Source organism: Oreochromis aureus, linkage group 23 (genome assembly GCF_013358895.1).
Source record: "Oreochromis aureus strain Israel breed Guangdong linkage group 23, ZZ_aureus, whole genome shotgun sequence".
Classification (NCBI taxonomy): Eukaryota; Metazoa; Chordata; class Actinopteri; order Cichliformes; family Cichlidae; genus Oreochromis; species Oreochromis aureus.
The window spans coordinates 4,367,264-4,390,142 of record NC_052963.1 but is presented as its reverse complement, the minus strand read 5'-3'; the positions used below and the strand labels follow the sequence as shown (position 1 = coordinate 4,390,142).

General features: G+C 41.6%; 1 protein-coding gene across 1 annotated transcript in view; it reads right to left on the bottom strand.

Moving 5' to 3' along the window:
* LOC116311829 (sodium-driven chloride bicarbonate exchanger-like) overlaps positions 1 to 22,879 on the bottom strand; it is a 58,131-nt gene that overhangs the window by 11,569 nt on the left and 23,683 nt on the right. Inside the window, exons 5-13 of the mRNA XM_031729039.2 lie at positions 14,989 to 15,132; positions 14,688 to 14,829; positions 14,328 to 14,488; positions 9,475 to 9,663; positions 7,398 to 7,486; positions 6,924 to 7,081; positions 6,677 to 6,764; positions 4,191 to 4,337; positions 2,992 to 3,092 (exon numbers count right to left, since the gene is read on the bottom strand). Coding sequence (XP_031584899.2) covers positions 2,992 to 3,092; positions 4,191 to 4,337; positions 6,677 to 6,764; positions 6,924 to 7,081; positions 7,398 to 7,486; positions 9,475 to 9,663; positions 14,328 to 14,488; positions 14,688 to 14,829; positions 14,989 to 15,132 — 1,219 coding nt within the window. The remainder of the gene's footprint in view (positions 1 to 2,991; positions 3,093 to 4,190; positions 4,338 to 6,676; positions 6,765 to 6,923; positions 7,082 to 7,397; positions 7,487 to 9,474; positions 9,664 to 14,327; positions 14,489 to 14,687; positions 14,830 to 14,988; positions 15,133 to 22,879) is intronic.

Below are 22,879 nucleotides of genomic sequence, written 5' to 3'. Positions count from 1 at the left end.
CTTCGTATACTTCTCAATCACAGTGAGCAGGCTCTACTACTGCTGTGCACTGGGATGGTGGGGAACAGTCTGGAGGTGGTTGGTGTGGCAAGCTGGCAAGTGGGTGGGCTGTTGTTCTTATTTCAGGCTAAGCAGTAGGCAGCCAGATAGCTGAGCCTGGGTTTCCAGCCGATCTTAGTTTGCATAAGAGTCTGTACCGCAGTATACCGCAGCTAAGCAGGCGCACATCACTCACTCCTCTGCCGCTAAACCCTTCCTGGGTGCTGCACTCTCACTTTATTCTCACTTTATTCTTTCAAGGATTTTTTTCTGGGGCGATAACAAAATGATATTCTTCATTTTTAATCCTTTCTTTAAATCTTATCTAATCTCAAAAACATTTTTGAAGGCATATGAAAGTAAAAACTAAATATATATTTTGAGATCTCATCCTTATATTATTAGGTGTTCATTGCTGAGACTTCAGAGAGCATTAAAAACTATTAATAAAATAAGCTAAATAAATAAAACGTGGGGCCCTTGGCAGCTTGATTGCTGAAACTGGCTTTAGTTAGATGAAACATCATCCCTCTGGTGAGGAAGGAGCCTAAGGTATTGGCTACGTATAGTCGGCCTCTCCTGGATTCAGTGCCTACATGTTAGTCTTATCCCCAGGGGATGGGACGTTTGCTTCCCTGCATCTTTGCATCAGTGCTTATATGTCAAATGACTGTACAGATGGAAGGTGTCCCATCTGATTTGACCTACAAGGATGTGACTGGGAGGATTGGCCTGCCCAACCTGAACCCAAATGGCCTTTTGTTGTTGGATTTCTACTGAACATAAGGGTTTCCAAAAGTGCACCAACACACTCTAAGACAAAATTGTATCCTAAATCATCTGAATGATTAGTTGGCACAATAACATAAATAATAACATTAATAACATTAAATGAGGCTTTCAGAGATAAAAGAATAACACACCTGTATATCCCTTTCATGCATGAATTATGACAACCTCAATCAGGATTTTTTTCTTAAGTATTTTTATTCATCTTTAGGCATGAAAAAATATTTTTTAACTTCATTTTTGTAAAACATGTACTTTTCAAAGAGCTTTTTACATGTCCACTTAGGTGGACCACTGGCTGATCAGTGGGTGGCAGGGTATGGAGTGACACATCAGTGTCCAATGTGGTGGTTTATGTGCAAGTATATCATCAACACTGATACAAATACAAGAAAACAGCCTTTTAATAGCTGTCCACTGTAGTCTGTAGTGACCACTATGCGTGAAAGGGATATAGTGCAGATTACTAAAGACCCAATAAACCTGTTTGAAAGTGACTGTAAATATAACGTTTTTTGCAGATGTCTTGATGCAATCATCCAGGTAAGGAAATCCCAAAAAGTAGATTCTGTTCATCTAGACAGAATCATGCATATTTACTGTTTATAAGGTTGGGGAAACCTGCGGTCAGCTGAGACTGAAGAAGTCAGGTTTTTTGGACTTTTGCAGATAAACAGACTGTTGTTTTACAACTAAAATGTTACTAGTAACTTACGTTTTCGCATTACTAAGTATATGTAATATGCAGTGTGTAGAAATATGTATTTTATCTGTGATGACAATGTTTAGCAAAGTCTTGTTTAGTAATAGAACACTGTTGCATATTAAAGACCTCTGACTTTACAATGTAAAGGGTACTCGGATTACTCTGAGCCCGTCCATTCCATGAGGGCAAGAAAGGCAAGGAGTTCTAGCCTGAAAAAATCTAAAAATAGACGCCAGTTAAAAGAAACTGTACCAAAGTGAAAGTGATTTCTCTCTTTTCATCTCAAACAACATTTTGTCATGTGCATGTGCATTGTGGATAAGCCTCTGGTCAATGATGAGAACCTGACAGGAGAGCAATAAGCTAAGCAAGCTGCTGACTCTGTTTTCACTGCTCTGAGATGAGTTATGATCTGCTTGATGTATGGAAATGGGGCTAGCATGAGCAAGTCAATAGATTTCAGTGATTTATCATTGTAACAAATATGCTTCCCCTTACTGACCACCATTGGCAACCTAGAAGAGCTGGTGTGTGAAACGCTGAATTTTTTTCCATCACATCAGCAAAAAAAGCTTTGATGATGGAGGAGGTGTGACCATCTCGAATTTTAATCAGGTTTTCCATATTAATGATTTTTTTTTTTAAAGTAACATTTAATTCATGTAGATATTGAGATATTGAGTTAACCTTGTTGCTCAAGCCTTTAATTCAGCTTTTTTTATTTAAACAACTATTTGCAGCTCTGCGCTCATTAGAAGCTATTCATTTATAGATCTGTGGTCCTCAGTTTACAAACACAAAATTTTATAGAATATGATGTATTACTGTAAGTTAAGCATGATACAAAGTATTTAAAATTCATCAAAATCAGCAGTAGCAATAATATCTGTATCCATACTGATATAGAACTTTTTTTTCACTCTGTACACTTTTCACTATGTACAATTTCCCAGTAATGCTGTTTTACGCGTAGTGAGTGCTTCTTTTACTAAAGGAATGGTTCTATAAAATTCCTCCACTACTCATTATTGTCAGCTAATAGTAAATATGTTGATAATAACTATAGCAGTAATCATATTTTACAATTCTGTAGCCAGGAGGAACTACAGAAAGATGAACACATCCAGGAAGGAGTGCAAAAAGGTGCAGGAGGCTTCCAATCTTCTTAAACAGCAGATGAAGATTTTTCTTTTGGTGGTGGTGGTAAAAGTCACAGCACACTATTTGTATGAGCTTATAATAAATTAGAACTTAAACAAAAGGTCTCAGTTTGGAATTGATGTATGAGGAATGATAATAGGTAAGTAGGGCACTGCCTCTTAAGAGAACTAAATTTACAGTTTAAGGAACCGAAGGATGCTCACAGGAGACAGGAAGGTTCCAGGCACAAAGAGGCGTTTTGAGAGCTCAGGGCTCTCAAAATACAGCAAATCATGATCTTTCTCTTGGACACTTACTTCCCAGTGCGCTGGAGCTCTGGGCCACCATGCCCTCCGTGCTCCCCAGACTCTCCAAGATCTGTCACTCCGTTGGGAACTGGGGGAATCTTCCGCTTTTCCTGTGTGTTTAAGATCACTGTCAGTCAGCTGTCTGCTGCCCCCATCACTGTAACTCTTAGTTGGAATCAAATCTCCACCAAATACACTGTATTTGGTACAATATACTTTTAAAAAGTCAAATGATTAAATTAGTATGCATCATATTCTGAGCTCATCAGTATAACAATCTAATTGCTCAGTGGTGTGTCATTAATCCACTGCAGGAGCCTAATGATGAAAGAGAAATGGAAAACAATACCTGAAACAACATCTGTATTTTTTCAAAATGTTTCTTCTGTATGACTAAAAATTTCCCTTCAAGATGGCATCTCTCTTTTCAGAGTAGACCAGAATAACTGTCATGATCCTGAGTCCACGACTCAGTGATTTTGGGTTTGTGTATTTATTGTTATTATTTTCATTATTATTTGTGGGCTGTTTTGGGATGGTTTGTGTTTTGGGTTTTTTGATACTGGGTTTGTGCTCCCTCTGTTGGTCCCTGGTGTTAGTGTTCCCCTGTCTCGTCAGGTTAATCAGGTCCAGCTGTGTCTCCCACCTGTGTGTGATTTCCCAGTGTCCCTCTGTGTATTTATAGTGTGTGTTTCCCTCAGTTCCTCGTTGTGTCGTCTGTGTTCATCTCCTGTGTCACCCTGCCTGCTCTCCCTGCTGTCTTCCCTCCATGTTCAGGTTTGCTGCTCTTTGGTTTAGTTTCTCCCAGTTTAGTTCACCCTTGGTTCTGTTTTACCATCTCCACTTTATGTTTGGTATTCGTAATAAATCACCCTCACGTCTTAATAAGCGCTGCATTTGAGTCCTCCTTCCACACCTCACACGGCCGCTGCCCCGAGCCGTGACAATAACTAATGGAGGGAAATAACTAATGTTTTGGAGAGGATTGAGAACAGAACCCTGGGGAGTCGCATCAAAGCGCAGAGCAAAACGCAGTAGAGATCAGAGGAGAACACAGATGTTTAAAAATTCTCGTCAGGCAGTAGGTCACAGAAGGGACTCACGGATATTTGTGAAAAAAAAATCATTATGTGCACACAGACTTTAAAATTCTACATAGGTGCTCGGATTAAAGTCCCAAAAAACGGTCATTTTTACTCACTGTTTACCTGGGAGGGCACATTTTTAGGGGGCTCTATTCTGATGGAGGGGTCCCACTCTCCTGGGGGTAACACTGTCACCTGATCCAGAAACTCGTCAATGCCTGCCACCAAGTCATTCCTGTCTTTGGCCTTGTAAGCAACATCATGGAAAATCTGTGGGGAGGCAGATTAAATATAACCTAATGAAATGTAAACTCACATAGCATACCAGCCATACAGTCAGCAAATTATTATTTATAACCTAACTTCATTCACAACAACAGCATCCAAAGTGAATCTACAGAGGAATAAGACACATTCATGCTCCAATTTCTGTTGTCTAATGTTTATTTTTTATCCAAAGAATATATGAAAAACAGTATCATTCTTGCTTGCACTGGCACGAAAGCAAATCATAGTGACACATTCAATCCATTTCCATATATGATGTAGGTTAACATCTCTGCCTTCTGTTTTCATGCATCCCAAAGGACTGCTGCCAACAGAGAAGGGAAAGAGAAAAAAAAGAGACAACATCTGGCTCAGATGATGCCATGTAACATTAGCTCATAGCTACACTGTGAGAAATCTCCTGTCAAGGTTTTCATGTCATACTTTACTGATTCCCAAAGGCTTTTTGTTGTTGATGTTTTTCTTGCTTTTTTGACATAAGTCAAAGGTCAGGCTCAGATACAGAAAAGCAACCCTGAAGCGGGTAGTTGGGCTTTATTTATTGAAGCTTCTCAACTCCCCGAGCTACACTAATATCGCGTATAAGCAGAGAAAGCAAATCTCACATTGATTTTTCTAGGTTCAGGATACAAATGTGAGTATTTGACCCAGAATAACTAAGAAACCACCCAAGGATCATGGTATGTGTTGAGGCAGATTTGATAAAGGACACTTACTCCATTACTGAGAACAACTTTAAGATGATTTAGTTAACACTTTCCATTCCAATGACTTTAATGTTGACATCTTAAACTTGCAATGCATGATTTTCGGTCGGTCGGTCAGTCGGTCGGTCGGTCGGTCGGACGGACGGACGGACGGACGGACTGATTGATTGATTGATTGATTGATTGATTGATTGATTTGTAAAATTATCCATGTAAAAAGCTACAGAGTGGTGAGCCTCAGCCCATCAAATATGTGATTCCTTGCCTTAAAAGGCATGACAGATGTGTTTATTATAAACATATTTGTAAAATGTTACAAAAAATGTTTGGGGTAAAGCTTCCCACAAAATGCTCACAATGCAGTTTAGACGAATTGAAGTTTTAGAACACACAGCCATTTTCCCTCAGTCTGGCTGATATTACACATTTTTGATGTACATCAGACTCTTTAAAGAATTCCTGAGACCTGAACCATTATAACTTGTTCAAAGATACATATTTAAATTTAACATTTAAAGAAGCACATTTAAATAAAAAGGTGTAACTAAATAAAAAGTAACCCTTTTTCAAATCAGTTACTGATATGAGGGCGTGGGAATTGCAATAAGTCATCAATTTAACCTGATTCACAGAGAATGGCTGAGCTTGTATGATGCAGCAGTATGCTCTGTTTAGTGAGCTGCTGCTGATTGTGGCCAACACTCATAGGTGTGGCAGCACTGTCGGAAGCATGTACCGCTGCATTTGGAATTAGATAATTCCAAAGATAATTAGATAATTAGAAGATAATTAGATAATTAGAGGAGGTGGTTCACCAGCTCTTTCACTGACCACTGCCAGGGCTGACAGAAGCTGTAATTAGGACTGTGAACACTGCTTTGGTTGAGAAATTAGTTAATGGGTGGAACACTCATTGCATACATTGGCTGAGTGTGTTCACAGTGATGTTTTTGCTGCCCAAGTGTTTCATCAAAATCAAAAATACTGTATTCCAAATATTTCTAACTCAGTCTTATTGTGGTCGAAGCAATGATTGCATCAAACCACAGCTGGAGCCATTGCCAGTGGGCTGGAATCATCAAAGATAAGCCTTTAAAAATGAGCAACAAACAATAATTGATTCTGTAGCGTCTTTAGTTTTTACCTCTACTGGTAGTGTATTATAACTGAACCGCATCAGTATTGTTTATATCAATCAAAAATGAGCTAATATTTTTCATTAAAGAGTAAAATGTTGCAGTTTATGCAGTTTATTTTGTTTTCTATTTTTTAACTTTAAAAAAAATGGGTTCATGAGATTTGTAAACCATTTCATTCTGTTTTTATTCACATTTTACATAATATTCCCACTTTTTAGAATTGGGACTATCCTGATTGCAGTTTGCTGTCCTATTCCTACTCTGCCATATTTGATCAACTAAGGAGATAATGTTTATGATAATGAAATTAAACATTACTTGACATGCACAAGCAATTCCACTTTAATAGTAAAAACCTATAATCTGGAATGCCTTTTTGCGTTTTATCTCACTGTGCCTAGAATCACTGCAAGAGGAAAAATATCCTAAAACACAGCATTAAACACTTGCTACTTCCTTCAGATTCTTGCCTCACCTCATCAGTCATCAGTGTAGCAATAGACCGGCCGATTTCATGATACTGTGGACCTTTCCCCAGAGGGCCAAGCAAGATGAAAAGAAACCTGCACAAGACAAAGAACAAAAGGTTTGGGGTAAAAGTCAAATCCTTTTTTAATGAGAAATTCAAAGGTTAACCGGCTCATCTATCCAGCCTTGACACAGAATATAGGGAGAAGGAGACAGAGGCAAGTTAAGGGCTTTGCCAACAATTTGTTTATTACCTGGTGGTGATGGGAACTTCAGCCAGGCCATTTAGCAGTACAGCCGGAGCTAGCCGGACAAAGGCCACCACAGGGCGCTCTAGGAATTCCAGCTCCCCTACCAGCACATTGGATGCCTCAGCACCAGGTGGGATTTTCTTCATGAAGTGGAGGTCAATCTGTAAAAGAAAAAGAAAAAGGAAAACCACTACATTTTTATAAAGTAAAAATGTTTATTGGTCTGCTTTACTTTTTTTTTTAAGGAAAAAACACAGTGATGTAGATGCAGTCGTACTGAACGTCTTATAAATGAGAATCAACAATACAGCAAGAAGAAAGAACTGCTCCTGTTAAATTCCACTCAGTTTCCCAGGGTAAGAAGCTTGTGATTTCATATGTAACCCAGGCTTGGTTAAATATACAGCACTACTTATGTGTCCAGCTATCAATGCCTGTAGACAAACAGCAGGATCAGTGGTGGGTCTGGTAGCTAACCTTGCTGAAGTCAACGGCGCTGTTTTCTCGGCTGACATCCTGTTTGCCCTCATTGTTGGCTGGCTGGGACTGAGGTGAGACTGTTTGCCCTGTCAGGAAGAGCAGGAAACCAACATCAGTTTTCACAGGGGCTCATCATCCTATCCCAATACCTCTTTCCCACACAACGACAGAGGTTTCCAGTGAGTGACTACAGGGTACAGTTACATTCTCTGAAAAAGGGTTACAGCACTGGGCCCTTTTGTTGTAGGTGCTGAGCCTTTATTGAAGACAGAAGGTTTAGCCCCAGTGATGAAAGAAATAATATTGTACCCATTTTCAGAGTGTACCTGGTGAGTTAAAGCTCAATATATTAACTGTTGCTAGACCATTTAAAGAGCATTTAAAATAAGGTGCAATCTTTAACTTTCAGTTCAGATTTATGTGCATCAGTTAACCAGTGCTCGTTTAAAGCACCTTATTCATTTTGTTTTATTTAAGTCAAAGATTTCACCTTGCAACTGTGGGCGTTAACGAAAACAGTTAAAGAAAAAATCTAAAAATATGCCTTTCTCAGAATGTCAACTCTTTAAGTGAGTGTGCTATGGTGCTGCTTTTAAAGGAGTTCCAGCAATGAAATGTATATCTGTTCGATACGACGCTATAGCTAAGAAAGTGTATCTTTAATATGGAAACTAGTCTGGCTTACAGCTGGCTCCTGGCCTACAACGCTCCCATCACCACATTTTGATAAAGCCCACCGATTAATGCGCTATACATTATTTATTTAATCTACAATGAACTGATTCATTTGTAACACTTATAATCCAAGTTGTTTCACTGTTTCCAGTCTTTCCAACAAGGGAAGCTAACAGCCTGTGGGCTTTGGACTCATTTTTAACAGACAGAAATAACAATGGTATTATGCTGAACTCCTCCTTTAAAGGAATCATTTTAGGATATCATTTATTCAAAAGCAGTGTCCGTGTTTTATTCAGTTGCCAAAAAGGAGCACAAGTGTATTTCCCAGCTTTTATATAGAAATGTTCAAACATTTCTATATAAAAGCTGATCCCCAAAAGCAGCAAAATAAAGACTAGTGAGCAGTTACTGCAGTTAGTCATTACTGACTCTTTTTTAGAGTTGCTCTACAAGTTCTTATGGTTTCTGTTTAAGAAACGTATTGATGACAGTGACAAGAAGGGGAGAGTATTATAGAAACTTTTGTGATTCTGCAGTTCAATGAAGTCTAGTCCCAGATGTGGAAAAACTCACAAAACCGCAACAACTTAAACATTTCAACTCTTTATATTGCTTCACTTTGAAGCCTCAACAGTAGAAAAGCTGGAAGAACTTTTTTGTCATGATTATTAACCAGCCACATCCAACCAATCACAATGTTACTCTCCCATCCTTAGCACGTTCTTTTTATACTACTACTACTGTCTACAGACTTTCTAATCAGCCTACAGGATCTCTTGTTGCCCGTGCAGATTTCCTGATCTGTGTCTTCCAGTGAGATGGGGCAGAAGCCTTGTGCAACTGCCTGAAGGACACTAAGACATGTGGTCTTGTTTTCACCACAGACCATGTCCGGAGTCATGTGATCAAAGCCCCTGCTGGAGCTCAAAGGTGAAGAAGGAGTGGACAAGCATGATACACAACAAACACACTGCCTACAAGCCCTATAAGAAAAGGTCTTTCTGGGTGAAGTGCTCTTCAGGAGTGTTTTTTCAGGTGAACATTTAGGAGATTTTAAAGTGTGATAACAGAGGCCGTTTACTGGGTAAGTGAATGATATGCATGCACACGTGCATGCAAAATACAGCAGACAGGAAGAAAGACATACACAAACATGGAGAAACACAAACAAGAGGAGAAAATGAGATATCAAACAGCAGTAAAACAGCATGTCAGAGATGGATAATTATTGGATTGTCATGCAAAGGATAATAGCATTAAACAGAAACATACTGCATATATTTGTTTACAACATCAACACGTGAGTAGCTGAGGACATTACAGAGTACAGAAAAGCTTGCAGTCTCATCTACAGACTGGTGTATGTGTGGGTGTCCTGTACACGTTCTGTGCTCACCATTCTTGTCCATGGAGTGAGGCTCAGACTGCTTTTTGCCAATATCAGCAAAGGAGCGTACAATAGGGATACGGTTGGCCAGTTTTTTGTGGTTTTGGTGATGGTGTTGTTTGAGAAGAGCCTCACGGATCTTTCTCCTGGCATCTTCACCTACAGGGCCAGATGCCTCATACTGATCCAGAACCATGTCTAGGGAAGAAAACACACACAAACGGCATTGAGTTTAATGCAATACCCTTAAAACGGTTGAATTCACAAAGGCTGCTCCTGCTGGTGTCTGGTGCTGCGTGGCAGCCAGCAATACTAAGCTGATTATTCCAACAAAAAAACAACCTGATTTAATCACACCAAAGCAGGTTACATACAGTAGATTTGTGCAGCAGAACAGTTTTTACCACAATCAGATAAAGCATTCAGTTGATGACCTCAAAATCTAAAACACAGTTTGAAGCAGATCAAATGGTCCTCTGTAATGTTCTTGTGGATGAACGTCTTCTGGCATATTATGGTGCATGCTAACCTGGACTCCACCCCAATAAAAGCCATTAAATCTCCATCCATCCATCCATCTTCATCCGCTTTATCCGAGGCAGGGTCGCGGGGGCAGCAGCCTAAGCAGAGAAGCCCAGACCTCCCTCTCCCCAGCCACCTCCTCCAGCTTATCTGGGGGAACACCAAGGCGTTCCCAGACCAGCCGAGAGATATAATCTCCCCAGCGTGTCCTGGGTCTGCCCCGGGGCCTCCTCCTGGTGGGACATGCCCGGAACACCTCACCCAGGAGGCGCCCAGGAGGCATCCTTGTCAGATGCTCGAACCACCTCAACTGGCTCCTTTCGATGTGGAGGAGCAGCGGAGCCCCTCCCGGATGGCCGAACTTCTCACCCTATCTCTAAGGGAGAGGCCAGCCACCCTTCGGAGGAAGCTCATTTCTGCCGCTTGTATCCGCGATCTCGTTCTTTCGGTCACTACCCACAGCTCGTGGCCATAGGTGAGGGTAGGGACGTAGATCGACCGGTAAATTGAGAGCTTCGCTTTTACACTCAGCTCCCTCTTCACCACGACGGACCGGTGCAGCGTCCGCATCGGTGCAGCGTCCGCATCACTGCAGCCGCAACACCAATCCGTCTGTCGATCTCCGGCTCCCTTCTCCCATCACTCGCGAACAAGTCCCAGAGATACTTGAACTCCTCCACTTGGGGCAGGAACTCATCCCCGACCCGGAGTGGGCACTCCACCCTTTTCCGGCTGAGAACCATGGCCTCAGATTTGGAGGTGCTGATCCTCATTCCCGCTGCTTCACACTCGGCTGCGAACCGTTCCAGTGCGAGCTGGAGGCCTTCACCCAATGAAGCCAACAGAACCACATCATCCGCAAAAAGCAGAGATGAGATTCTGAGGCCACCCAAGTGAAGGCCCTCCGCCACTTGGCTGCGCCTAGAAATCCTGTCCATAAAAATTATGAACAGAACCGGTGACAAAGGGCAGCCCATCACCCACCAGGAACGAGTCCGACTTATTGCCGGCAATGCGAACTAAACTCTTGCAACGGTTGTATAGGGATCGAATGGCCCGTAGCAATGGGCCAGACACCCCATACTCCCGCAACACCTCCCACAGGACACCCCGAGGGACACGGTCGAATGCCTTCTCCAAGTCTACAAAACACATGTAGACTGGTTGGGCAAACTCCCATTAGGTGCACCGGGTCTGTCCAGCGTCCTCCCCCGCCACCTGATCCAACTCACCACCAGGTGGTGATCAGTTGACAGCTCAGCCCCTCTCTTTACCCGAGTGTCCAGAACATATGGTCACAGGTCTGGTGATACGATTACAAAATCGATCATCGACCTGCGGCCTAGAGCGTCCTGGTGCCACGTGCACTTATGGACACTCTTATGCTCGAACAAGGTGTTCGTTATGGCCAAACTGTGATTTGCACAGAAGTCCAGTAACAAAACACCACTCGGATTAAGATCAGGGAGGCCGTTCCTCCCAATCACGCCCCTCCAGGTCTCCCCCCCAGGGACTCTAAGAAGGCTGGGTACTCTGAACTGCCACTCGGCGCATAAGCGCAGATGACAGTCAGGACCCATTCCCCGACCCTGAGGCGCAGGGAACAAACCCTCTCATCCACCGGGAAAAACCCCAACGTACCGGCAGCAAGCCGAGGGGATATTAGAATACCCACCCCAGCCCGCCGCCTCTCACCAGGGGCAACTCCAGACTGAGACAGAGTCCAGCCCCTCTCCAGGAGACTGGTTCCAGAGCCTAAGCCATGCGTAGAGGTGAGCCCGACTATATCTAGCCAGTACCTCTCAACTTCACGCACTAACTCAGGCTCCTTCCCCACCGGAGAGGTGACATTCCATGTCCCTATTGCCAGTCTTGGCAGCCGGGGATCAGTCCGCCAGGGCCTCTGCTCCTGGCCACCGCCAGGCACACAATGCACCCGACCCCTATGGTGCCTCCTGCAGATGATGGTGGGACTGCGGGAGGATGGGCCCATGTCTCCTCTTTGGGCTGTGCCCGGCCGGGCCCCATGGACTAAGGCCACCAGACGCTCACCCTCGGGCACCCTCCTGGCTCCAGGGCGGGGCCCCGGTAACCCTATCCCGGGCAGGGTAAACTGTTCCCTCGATGTTCTCTTCATAAGGGTCTTCTGAATCGCTCTTTGTCTGGTCCCTCACCCAGGACCAATTTGCCATGGGAGACCCTACCAGGGGGCAAAAGCCCCCAGACAACATAGCCCCTGGGATCCCTGGGACACACAAACCCCTCCACCACGATAAGGTAGCGATTCACGGCGAGGTAGCAATTCACGGACCCATTAAATCTGTGATTTTAATAATTAAGAGACCCTAACCCTAATATACAAAAACAGGAAATGATGCAAAGATCAAAAATTAATAAGCAGTTGCAAAATAAAATGTATAAAAGCCAATAGCAAATAGAAATTAAAATTCTTTGCTTGAGTATAAGTTTAGAACTGTGAGTTGGATCAGTAAGCAGACTACAGTGAGGAGCTGTACCATGAAGGCCTGCTAAAAAAGAGTGTAATTGCTACACAACAGCTTAAACTCAATTGGAGGTCATATCATGGTTATACAGCAACCTGTCATCTGATTGGTTTAAAAGATGACAATCCATTTCCTAATCTCAAATCAATGATGTTATCAATGTACGAAAAATCCTAAAATTCCATTCAATTTTATTTATAAAGCGCCAAATCACAACGACAACAGCGCTTTGTCGTTGTGGTAGACCCCACAATAATACATACATTAACCCAACAATCATATGACTCACGATGAGCAAGCACTTTGGCAACAGTGGGAAGGAAAAACTCCCTTTTAACAGGAAGAAACCTCCGGCAGAACCAGGCTCAGGGAGGGGTGGCCATCTGCCACGACCAAAACAGAGTAGTGCTGCTGGTGTAAATATCCCAAAGAGAATGAGATCAACAGATCATCAAAACGTCAAACATTATATTACAACATATGGCATCTACAGCAGTATAAGCTACAATTAAAGTTAAGGAAAGTTTCTTCATCCTTCATTCTGAGCAACCTCTGAACTGTGATGTGTTTCGTTACTGTATATTTTAAAGGTGCTGGTCAATGTGAAATGGAACGTCCCAGCTAGTCAAGTATTGTATAGTATGAATACTCCTTCATTCTATCTGCACACAATGTGGGTAAATTGTTAGAGTAAGAATCAAGTCATTTATTACAGCATTTAATACATTTACATTGGGAATAGTTGAGAGTAAGAGCTGAAAATTTCTGCCTGTTTTATTTTCCTCCTTGAGATGATTTAATGTGCACCGCTCTCTCTGTTGATATGAATCAGTGGAGCTCACTCAATCATCTCTTTCTTGGTTTCATTCTTTCTCTGCAATCATTCAAACAAGACAATATTTATTTAATTACACCTTGGATCTCTGTGCTTTAGCAAATGAACAGACTATACTGGTCTTCACAATTAACAGCTAAAATAATAAAAAATTACATTTGATATGCTGTGAACAGGTGGGTTATGATCTTAGATTTAAAATATGTAATAGAGTTTAGCTGACAGAGGTAAAGTGGTAGTAAGTTTCAGAGAGGTGTGGAGCAACAAAAGCTTTGGCACCCAATTCTGAAACGAGGGACAGTCAGAAGAGCAAGTGAGGCTAAGCCTAGAGCATGTGGAGCATCTGGATCAGGAAAGGGTGGATTTGGTACTTAATCATGGATAGTGGCAGTGGCTGACATCAAGACATTCTATTGGCGGCTGGAAAAGGCTAGGATGAAGCACAGCACAGAAGCAGAAGTCTGTGCAGGCATAGTAGCAGGAAGTAAGATGCAAGCTGGAACAGCATATACTGAGAGGCATAACCAAGTCGCTGGGATATTGCACAGGAACATCTTTGCTGCATATAGATTAGAAATCCCCATGTCCTGATCCCGATGGGACATGCCATCAAAAGTGGTTGAGAACAACAGCACAAAGTTCCTGTGGGACTTCTAGTTCCAGACAGGAACCAGCAACCAGACACAGAGGTGGCTGTCAAGGAGCAACTGTGTGGAAATCCCAACTGACAGCAACATCAGAAAGAAGGAACATGAGAAGACTGTTGTATCAGAGACTGACAAAGTGTGGTCCAAAACCTTTCAAGAGAAACACCACAAAGAGCTTCACAACAAAAGCCAACATAAAAACAAAAAGTTAATCAAACATGAGTCTAAAGATGAGGTTTTAGCTGGGGTTGTGTTTTTTTATTATGTAGATGTTGAACAAAGGTGCTTGTTGCATGTTTTGGTGCCAGGAACGTCGCATAAACCCTTTTAAAAATCAATTCATCTAGTGTTTACCTGCAATCTCTTCCAGTGAGTTTGCCCTCATGTCCAGCATCACAGTGCCATTCATGATGCAGCTGCGAAGTTCAAAGAGACTGTGTAGAGACAGAGTGGCTACATAGGGTTTACTCCACCGCTCACCACCATCCTCAACGTCTTCCTCAAACTTAAGCCACCTACAACAAAAAGAAGACACACACAAAAAAAATTCCTCGATTTTGCCTTGTATTTTCCTTTTAGTTTTGATGTGTACGTTATGTTGTATCACATTGCTAACTCATAGTGGTCTGGTCACATCATTTGATAAGCTTTTATTTAGATAGAAACAATTCAAAGTCTCAAGCACAACAGGGGAGAAAAAATACAAAGGCGTACCTTGCTGTCTCCTTCCATTCAGCATCCTCACCCTCCCTGAGGCAGATTTCATCCAGCTCAGTGAACAGGGCGTGGGGGATGTGTTCCTCATCGCCATCCTCAGTCCCCAACAGAAACTGCACCCTCTGAGCTGGTGTGTCTGCTACAGCAAGTTTGATAGGTGGAACACAAGCACAGAAAAAAAAAAAAAGCCAAGTAAATTAAGAATTTGCATACCACTGGAAGACATGGATTAGAAGCACATAACCCAGGTTCTTTAAAAATGTGTAATCTAAATCAGCATTTTAGAACCAAAACCTACTGTGCGATGGGGATTCTCTTCCATCCTCAGCCGTGGAATCCCTCTCTTTGGACCTCTTCCTGTGTCTGTGTCCATGGTGACGATGTCGTCGGTGCGACCTCCTGCCTAGAGGAACGTGAACCCCAATGTAGAGAGTGCGGTGACCTAGAGAAAAGATGGAAAAAGATGAAGATTAGCTGTGTCATTGATCTAAAATTTTACAGACCTAATCGGTGAGTCACTCACCAGTGACTCATACGCAGGAATACTGCCAATGTGGGATGTGGCAAGATTAAGAAGTAGCTCAGTAAAAGCCCAAAATGTCACAAGTTTAATTCTTAGAGTCAAACTTTTATTTATCAGGAAATGTCCTGATTATTTCGGTGAATGTTTTTAATTATTCATGTAAAATCTGTATTATCTTTTTCACAATCAAAATGCAAAATAAAACAGCAAAAGCAATAGACATATGACAGTTAAAGGAAAAATTTGCCTACAATGCACAAGGTACAAAATTTTGCAGCTGGGAGATGATGTGCATCAGAGATCATATGTAATAAAGGGAAATTGCAAACAACGAAAAAGCATGGAAGGCAATTGAAAACACAGTCCCAGATGGATGATGGATGATTGTGCTCATGGTGAGCAAAATTGAAAGAATTGCCTATTGCCTATCCCTAGCCTGGTAGAGGAGTTTAAATGTGCAAAAGTGAGGCTTGAGATGTCACTCACGGACTCCCGGGGATCAGAGGGATCAGAGGACAGGCGCAACAGCAGGCTATAAGAGAATTAGCTAACACTGCTGAGAGGACCAGTCACTGGCTATGGTTAAAAAGGGCTGACATCACTTGGGCAGCTAAGGCAGTCAGCTAACTGTGAGAGAAAAGAAAATATTCCACTCTTCTTCCCTCTGCTCTTCTTCCCTTTTCTGGGAGGCAGTGGGCAGGTAGAGCGTACAGCCCGATCCGGCTGGGAGGTGTGGGAAGCCAGATCGGGCGCCCCTCTTCCAGCTCTCCTCTCTGCTCTCTCCTATCTTGTCCCTTTTGTCTTACTTCTGTCTATCACCTTTTCTATCCCTTTGAAGAAGTGAGGCTCCATAAATGCTAAAGAGGTAAGTATTATTTCTCAGTTGCAGTGAATAGATAGGAGAAAATAAACTGTAGACAACTAAACAGAAGAAAGAAGAAGAGAAATAACAATTTAACATAAACCAGTGACACACTCTGGGGCCTGATCAACCCTGGCAGGGCCTCCTTGGATGAGGGTGTCTAGTGATAATGGCCGAAACACCCGATGAATCCAAGGTCCTAGGTCCTAGATCAGATCTCTAATCCCAAAAAAATGGCAGATTAGCTTGGGTAAAAGACCAAAAGTTGAGGCACACAACAATGTGTGCTGCTGGTAAAGTTTCTGGGCTGCCTTTCCTCATAACAGCCATCCCTCAACATTCTCTCCATTTAAAGCAATGCAATATCAGGGACTATAACATCTAGTCCTTTTACTGAATCATACTGTAAGGTTCACAAAACGCAACACTACAGAAAATTGGTATTGGCCAGCAGCTGACGTATCATTGTGAATCAGTGTGAAGCCTTTGCTGCACACTTGATTCATCCAGTGTTCAAACAAAAAGATTTTGCTTTCAGGATTTTGCACCAAAGGGCAATTTCCATATTAGGTTTTGCAAGTTCTTTGATGAACAGTGATGACTGATGGAAACAGCTGGGTTGCATTGTGCAGTCTTACATTACTCTGTAACTGCCAAACCAAACACTTTTACTATCTTGTTAAACTAATTATTATAGAGTTTAAGCGTGGCAGAAATTTTATCAATGTTGTTAGATCCCTGGCACAACTGGGGGTACGTACTTCCTGTGGAAACAAAGCTAAGTATCATTAGCATGATAACTGTGACAGAAGTCACCCATACAGATAAATAAACCAAAAGACCTGGTGTAGAATACGAAGAAAATGGGACTGAGCACCAATCCTTGTGGTACTCCAGTGAAAAGAAAACATCCTTTAGCCACCGTATTTTGAGTCATTTGCTGTGAACTTTGTGGAAAACTTGTAAATATTATTTTACCTAAACCTTTGTCTGCAGGTGAACACGTTGCTACAGGTGTTAGGACAGCAGCTGAATGAGTACATTGGTTAAATATGCCAATGCACATCATCTTAGGCTATTTCAACTTATAGACCTTTCATTCTCGAGTAGAAGTAAATCACATGTAGACTTGCAGTGTTCAGTTTAAACTGTAGCCTATTTTTACACATATAAAAAGAACCCATACTGGCATATGTTTAACTCTCACAAATGCTGGTTTAATAAAGAAAATGACCATATTTCAAAAACGGGACTAGAAATGAAAACAAGACACAAAAAAACAGGCTATCATAGCTTGTAGCTTGTACATAATTAAAAATAACAATGCTTAAATTGCCCAGTAATATAGAGAAGTAAATGCCATTATCTGTTAGATTAAAACCACAAAGACATTATTTAATGAACTACTACCTCTAGGGCCTTTGGTCATCTTTGCACAAGTTAAAATGATTTTGACATTATAATATCTTTTGTAATTACTTATTTTCATCAAATAAATACAGAACAGATAATGAAAGGGAGATTATGAAAGGATATTGTACAATGTAGCACAAAGGCCTTTTTCTAATGTCCATGTGTATGTACGTGCACATCCACAGGGTCAGTGAGAAGATAATGCGAGCTGACTTTCTCCTCTTTTATTGCAATCGAGCTGCCTGGCCGCTGCTGCCTTCCTGCCGGCTCGCAGCTCTGTGTCCGGACACAGACAATACTTCTGCACACGCTGTTCTCTTTATCTGGCTTCACCACTATATGAGGCGCTACATTGTCCAGCATAATGTGACACCAAATGGATATACCCCATGAAATTTGATGCTAGGGAGTCACAAAATAGGGTGCGTCAAAGGAGCATCACTTTCAACTTTAAGTCCTTTTTTTCTCACCAGAAAGACGACACAAGGGAAGGGGGTAGGTTATACTGTTTTCATCAACCCATCAAAGGCACTAGGACTTTTGTACAAATTTACATGTCTACTTTACTGAAAAAACAACACTCTTGTTGGCGTTCACCTTTAGAGGAAAAGATCAAACTCATTTTGCATACCACTGTAAAAAAGGTTATTTCATTCATAAATAATTTATCATTAGCAACCATTAAATATATCACTTTGTTTGTAACACTATACATGCAGTATTAAAGTGAAAGTATGCATTTGAAATTAGTGTTCATGTGAAAACTGTGTGCATCACAGTCATACATTTCAACACATTCCCAAAAACTGTACAAGTAATTCCCAGTAATACTAGCGTGAGTAAATTCTCTCAAGTATTTTAAATCCTCAGGATATGTGTATTTTTTAATATAGGACAAAAGATTATTTATTATTATATTTGCAATGTACAGTTGAAGTGTGAATACACTTCCTATACATATCTGATTGATTATCAGAAAAACTCTGTACTGTATATTTTCTCAGATGAAAATATCCCAGTGATTGCCTTGAATTGTTTTCACTTGCTTGGATACATGCCTAATCTCATCACAGCATACTAATCAGATTTAAGAAATGAAAAGACAAAAGATGAATCATCTAGGAGCACAGTGACATCAGATCATTTCAGGGTACACACCCTCCACCAATAGGAATCCAGAGAAAAAATTAGATCTCAGAGGATGCGATGAGAAAACGAACGACAGGTCAGAATAGATTTGTAGTCTGGAGGCTATCTTCTCCAACAGAGCATGTACTGTTGCAGATGCAAACTGCTCTCAGCATTGACTGAATTATGCATGTCAGAAGCCAAGGAGAGAATGACTGTGCATATGCAGGAAATTTCATATATGAACAGACAGGACCTAGGCAGCTAAGGAACACATAACAGGAAAGCAAGAGAGCTTTAGAGTTCATGAGCAAGTCTCACAAGTGAAGGACTTTACAAAAATAGAACTTGTCCTCCAGGCCTAAACTACTGCTGATGTCATAGGATGTTTCTTTTCCTTTTCTTCTGTTGCCACATCTCACTGGCTTTCAGTCAGCCTCAGCCTGAATTCACTCAGTTGTGTGACATGCTGTGTTTTAGCGTCCACATCCTCAAGTCCATGGGTGTGTATTCATGTATGTGCAGGTTTACGTGACTACTGACGAAAGTAATTCTGATTGGCTTTTGCGGGGTTTTGCAGTCTTCCTTGGCCTCTGAAGAAACAGTACAGTTGATGTTCTCAGTTTGTTCATCTCATGTGTGGCAACCTCTTGTACTTGTTGACATTGCAAAGTTTAAAAAAATATTTATTTGAAGGCCTCCATATTTCATTGATTAGAGATATTCTTTGTATATATCTTTTTGATGCCAACTGGAGACTATTTAAAATAGCTAAAATAGCTGATTATTTCAAATATATTTATATTCAAAATTCTGTAAAATATACATTTACAGAATATATTCCTAATGTCAGTAACTTCCTAAAGCAGCTGCTTGCTATAATTTCATATCAAATGTTAATCAAACATGAAATAAAGTATTTCTGGGGAACTCCAAATTTTATGCAATATAGAATATTGCACAGCAAGGTCAACAAGAGTAAAGTCAGCGTGCAGCTAATAATGGTAAGCATGCTAAGTGTGACAAGGGTGTGGTAACATCAATGCAAAAAAAACCTAATACGTGTGTGGGGTTGGCCTGCTAGCAGTTGTATGGATGTCCCCAACAGAAACACTCTTAAAAAAGGTGCATGATCTAGCCTTTGGTATTCTCCTGGTGTAATGTGCATGCAGGTACACAGGCGGCTGCAGTCCCTGGCACTCCAGTGTGACAACCACTGGAGGGACACAGGATTCCTTCTGTAAGAAGGATCCCAGGAAGGAGTTTGTTGCTTTTCCTAAACCCTTTAGTTCCGGTTACATTTTTAAGCTCAGACACAGCAAAGTAAATTAAGCCACATCTGGCTCTAATCAGCAAATAACAGGAGATGAAAAGTTAAAAGCTCCAGTGTGGGACAGCTATAGGTAGACTCCCTATCCTTAGACACGAAGGGAGGCATAGGATACAGAAGCACCTGATTTTAGCTAGACAGCAATAGGACTGCTTTGAGTGAAAGTGCCTTTAAGTGAAGACATTCTAAAGGCTCAAAAGGCAGCTCTAAAAGTGCCTCTAAAACTGTCAGTAAATTGCACAAGGGGAAAAACAGGCTTGGCAGGAGGCCTCAGCTGGTGGCCTTCCTTCATAAACCTCCTTATTGGAGAATTTTGACCAACTGGTGCAGAACCAAAGCCAACATGACAGGCTGAAATTGCAGCCAAATACATTTTAAGAGTGGAAAATGCTATTCCCTTATCTAGCAAATCCTGAAGGAAGCATAACAGCTTTGGAGCTGAGCACTAATAAGGAATGATGTTCCTATCTGAACACCATATCTAAAATACACACCATAAAGTGAACATGTGGAAAGAGCTCTTGCACTCTGAATGGTCTCAATGACCCACAGAAGAAGAACAGACTCATTCAAATTCAAGTTTTCACATGCAAGGCCCAGAGAACTAACTGCATTGGATGCGGATGAAAAGCCTGCCTATGTATCTGTGATGCTAAGTCCCTCAACCCCCTTGGGATTGAGTCACAAAGGCAGTGGCCACTGCTGGTTGTGGAGCAGACAGGCTAGGAAGACCATCCATGGCCTGTTGGGTCAATAAGAAGCAATTAAAATCAGAGACAGTCACTGCTCCCTGAGGTTGAGAGGGAGAAACACATATAGCAGCACATTCAGCCATGGGTGAGGTGAGATTTTGTGTCCTCGCCCTCGTTTCTTAGTGAAAATAACTCATCGCATGATGCAAACAGATCTACGGATGCCTGACCAAACCTGTCCCACAGCTGGTAAACTATTTTGGGATTGAGTCACACTCCCCATAGAACAGAGAACCTCTGGAGAGCCAATCCGCTCCGGTGTTCAACACACCAGGAACATGCGTCACACTTAATGAGAGGAGTTGTTTGCTGCTCTACATAAACAGGCTGTGAGCCAACTCGTGTAATGTCACCGAGAGAAAGCCTCCCTGACGGTTTATATACACCACTGCTGTTGCATTGACTGTCCTTAACAAGACATGACAATTTTCAGGAGCAGCAAGAAATAGCTCAAAGCCAGAAAAACTGTCCTCCACATATGTGTTTGAAGGAGCAACTCGGGCCAAGTGCCATTTATGGTCCTTCTCTTGAAAATACCCCCCTACCCAGTCAATGAAGCACCTGCTGTCAGAGTTTTCCTCATAACAACCACATCCAAGTGGTCACCAACAGTGAACACTTCTCGGTCTCCCCACTCACAGAGAGCTACCAGGTATACATCTGAGAAGACATCTCACATCCAGCTGCAGGGGAGATATCCAGTGCTGAAAGTCCTCCATCCTCAACAGCTCCTGAGCGATGAAAGAGATTACTGAGGACATCAGCTAATCAAAAGACCATGTTTCCCTTGTGAAAAAGAGCAAGGTGGTGGCGAAATTTCTCCTTGACTTTGAACAGTTAGAGAAATGATATCATCCTGATTTTGAATTTAATGGCAGCAAACATGTCTCAAAAATGTTGGGACGGGGCAACAAAAGATTACAAAAAGTAAGCGGTGATAAAGAAATAACTGGAGGAACACCTCCAAAAGTTGATTCTGTTCATCTGGACGTAGCGTTTTGTGGGAGAAACGTTTCGTCACTCATCCAAGTGACTTCTTCAGTCTCAGCTGACTGCAGGTTTCCCCAAATCTTATAAACAGTACATTTGCATAATGACTGAAACCAGCCCACTGAAGGAACAATGGGCAGGGAGGAACAACTGGAGGAACATTTTGCACCTAATTAAGTTAACTGAGCTTCTCTTAAGTAAAAGTGGAAGAGATTTACCACTCTATAAAAATCTAGAGCTTTCAGAATAATGCTCATCAACAGCAAAGGCTGTGACTATGTCATCATATAGAGCATATCATATACTCAAGAGATTCTGAGACTCTAGAAAAGTCTCTGCATGTAAGGGACACTCTAATAAATCAATATTGGATGCTCGTGATCTTCTTAGCCTAAAGTGGCACTGCATTAAACACAGCCATGATTATGTCATGGAAATATCTGCATAGACTGAAGATCACTTCTAGAAATCACTGTTCATGAAAATGGTCCACCATGTTATCCACAAGTTAAAGCTTTGTTATGCAAAGAAGAAGTAACATGTGAACACGATCCAGAAACGTCACCGCTCTTCTCTGGTGTAGTCGAAATCTTTTTCAGGAAAGGCCTCACATATTTCAGAGGGATAATGCTAAACCGCACACTGCACCTTTTACAACAGCGTAGCTTCGTTGTTGAAGAGCCCAGGATTTGAACTGGCCTGCCTGCAGTCCGGACCTTTCAAAAATATGGCAGAAGACCCAGGACTGTTGAGCAGCTAGAGTCCTAGAATGTCAGACGGAAATGAGATAGCATTCCTCCTCAAAAAGTCCAACAGATGATCTCTTTAGTTCCCATATGTTTACGGACTCTTGTTGAAAGAATATTTTTGTAACATGTTGCTGCAAACAAATTCAAATTTAAATTCAAGACAAGCTCATATTTTTCTCATAAACATACATATCCTCAGACTTGCATATCATCACATTCTATTTTCATTTACATTTCACACAGCATTCCAATTTTTTAGAACAGGGGTCATACTTAACATATTAAGGGAATACTTGCTATTGAGATATTGTTCAATTTTGTATTTGAATTGGATCTATTAACAGTGATGTAATACACATAATTAACTCTCAAATGTAGAACTAATCTAGGAGGAGGAGTTATGCAGTGACATAACTTCAGAGGATCTTCTTTTCCTGCTTTT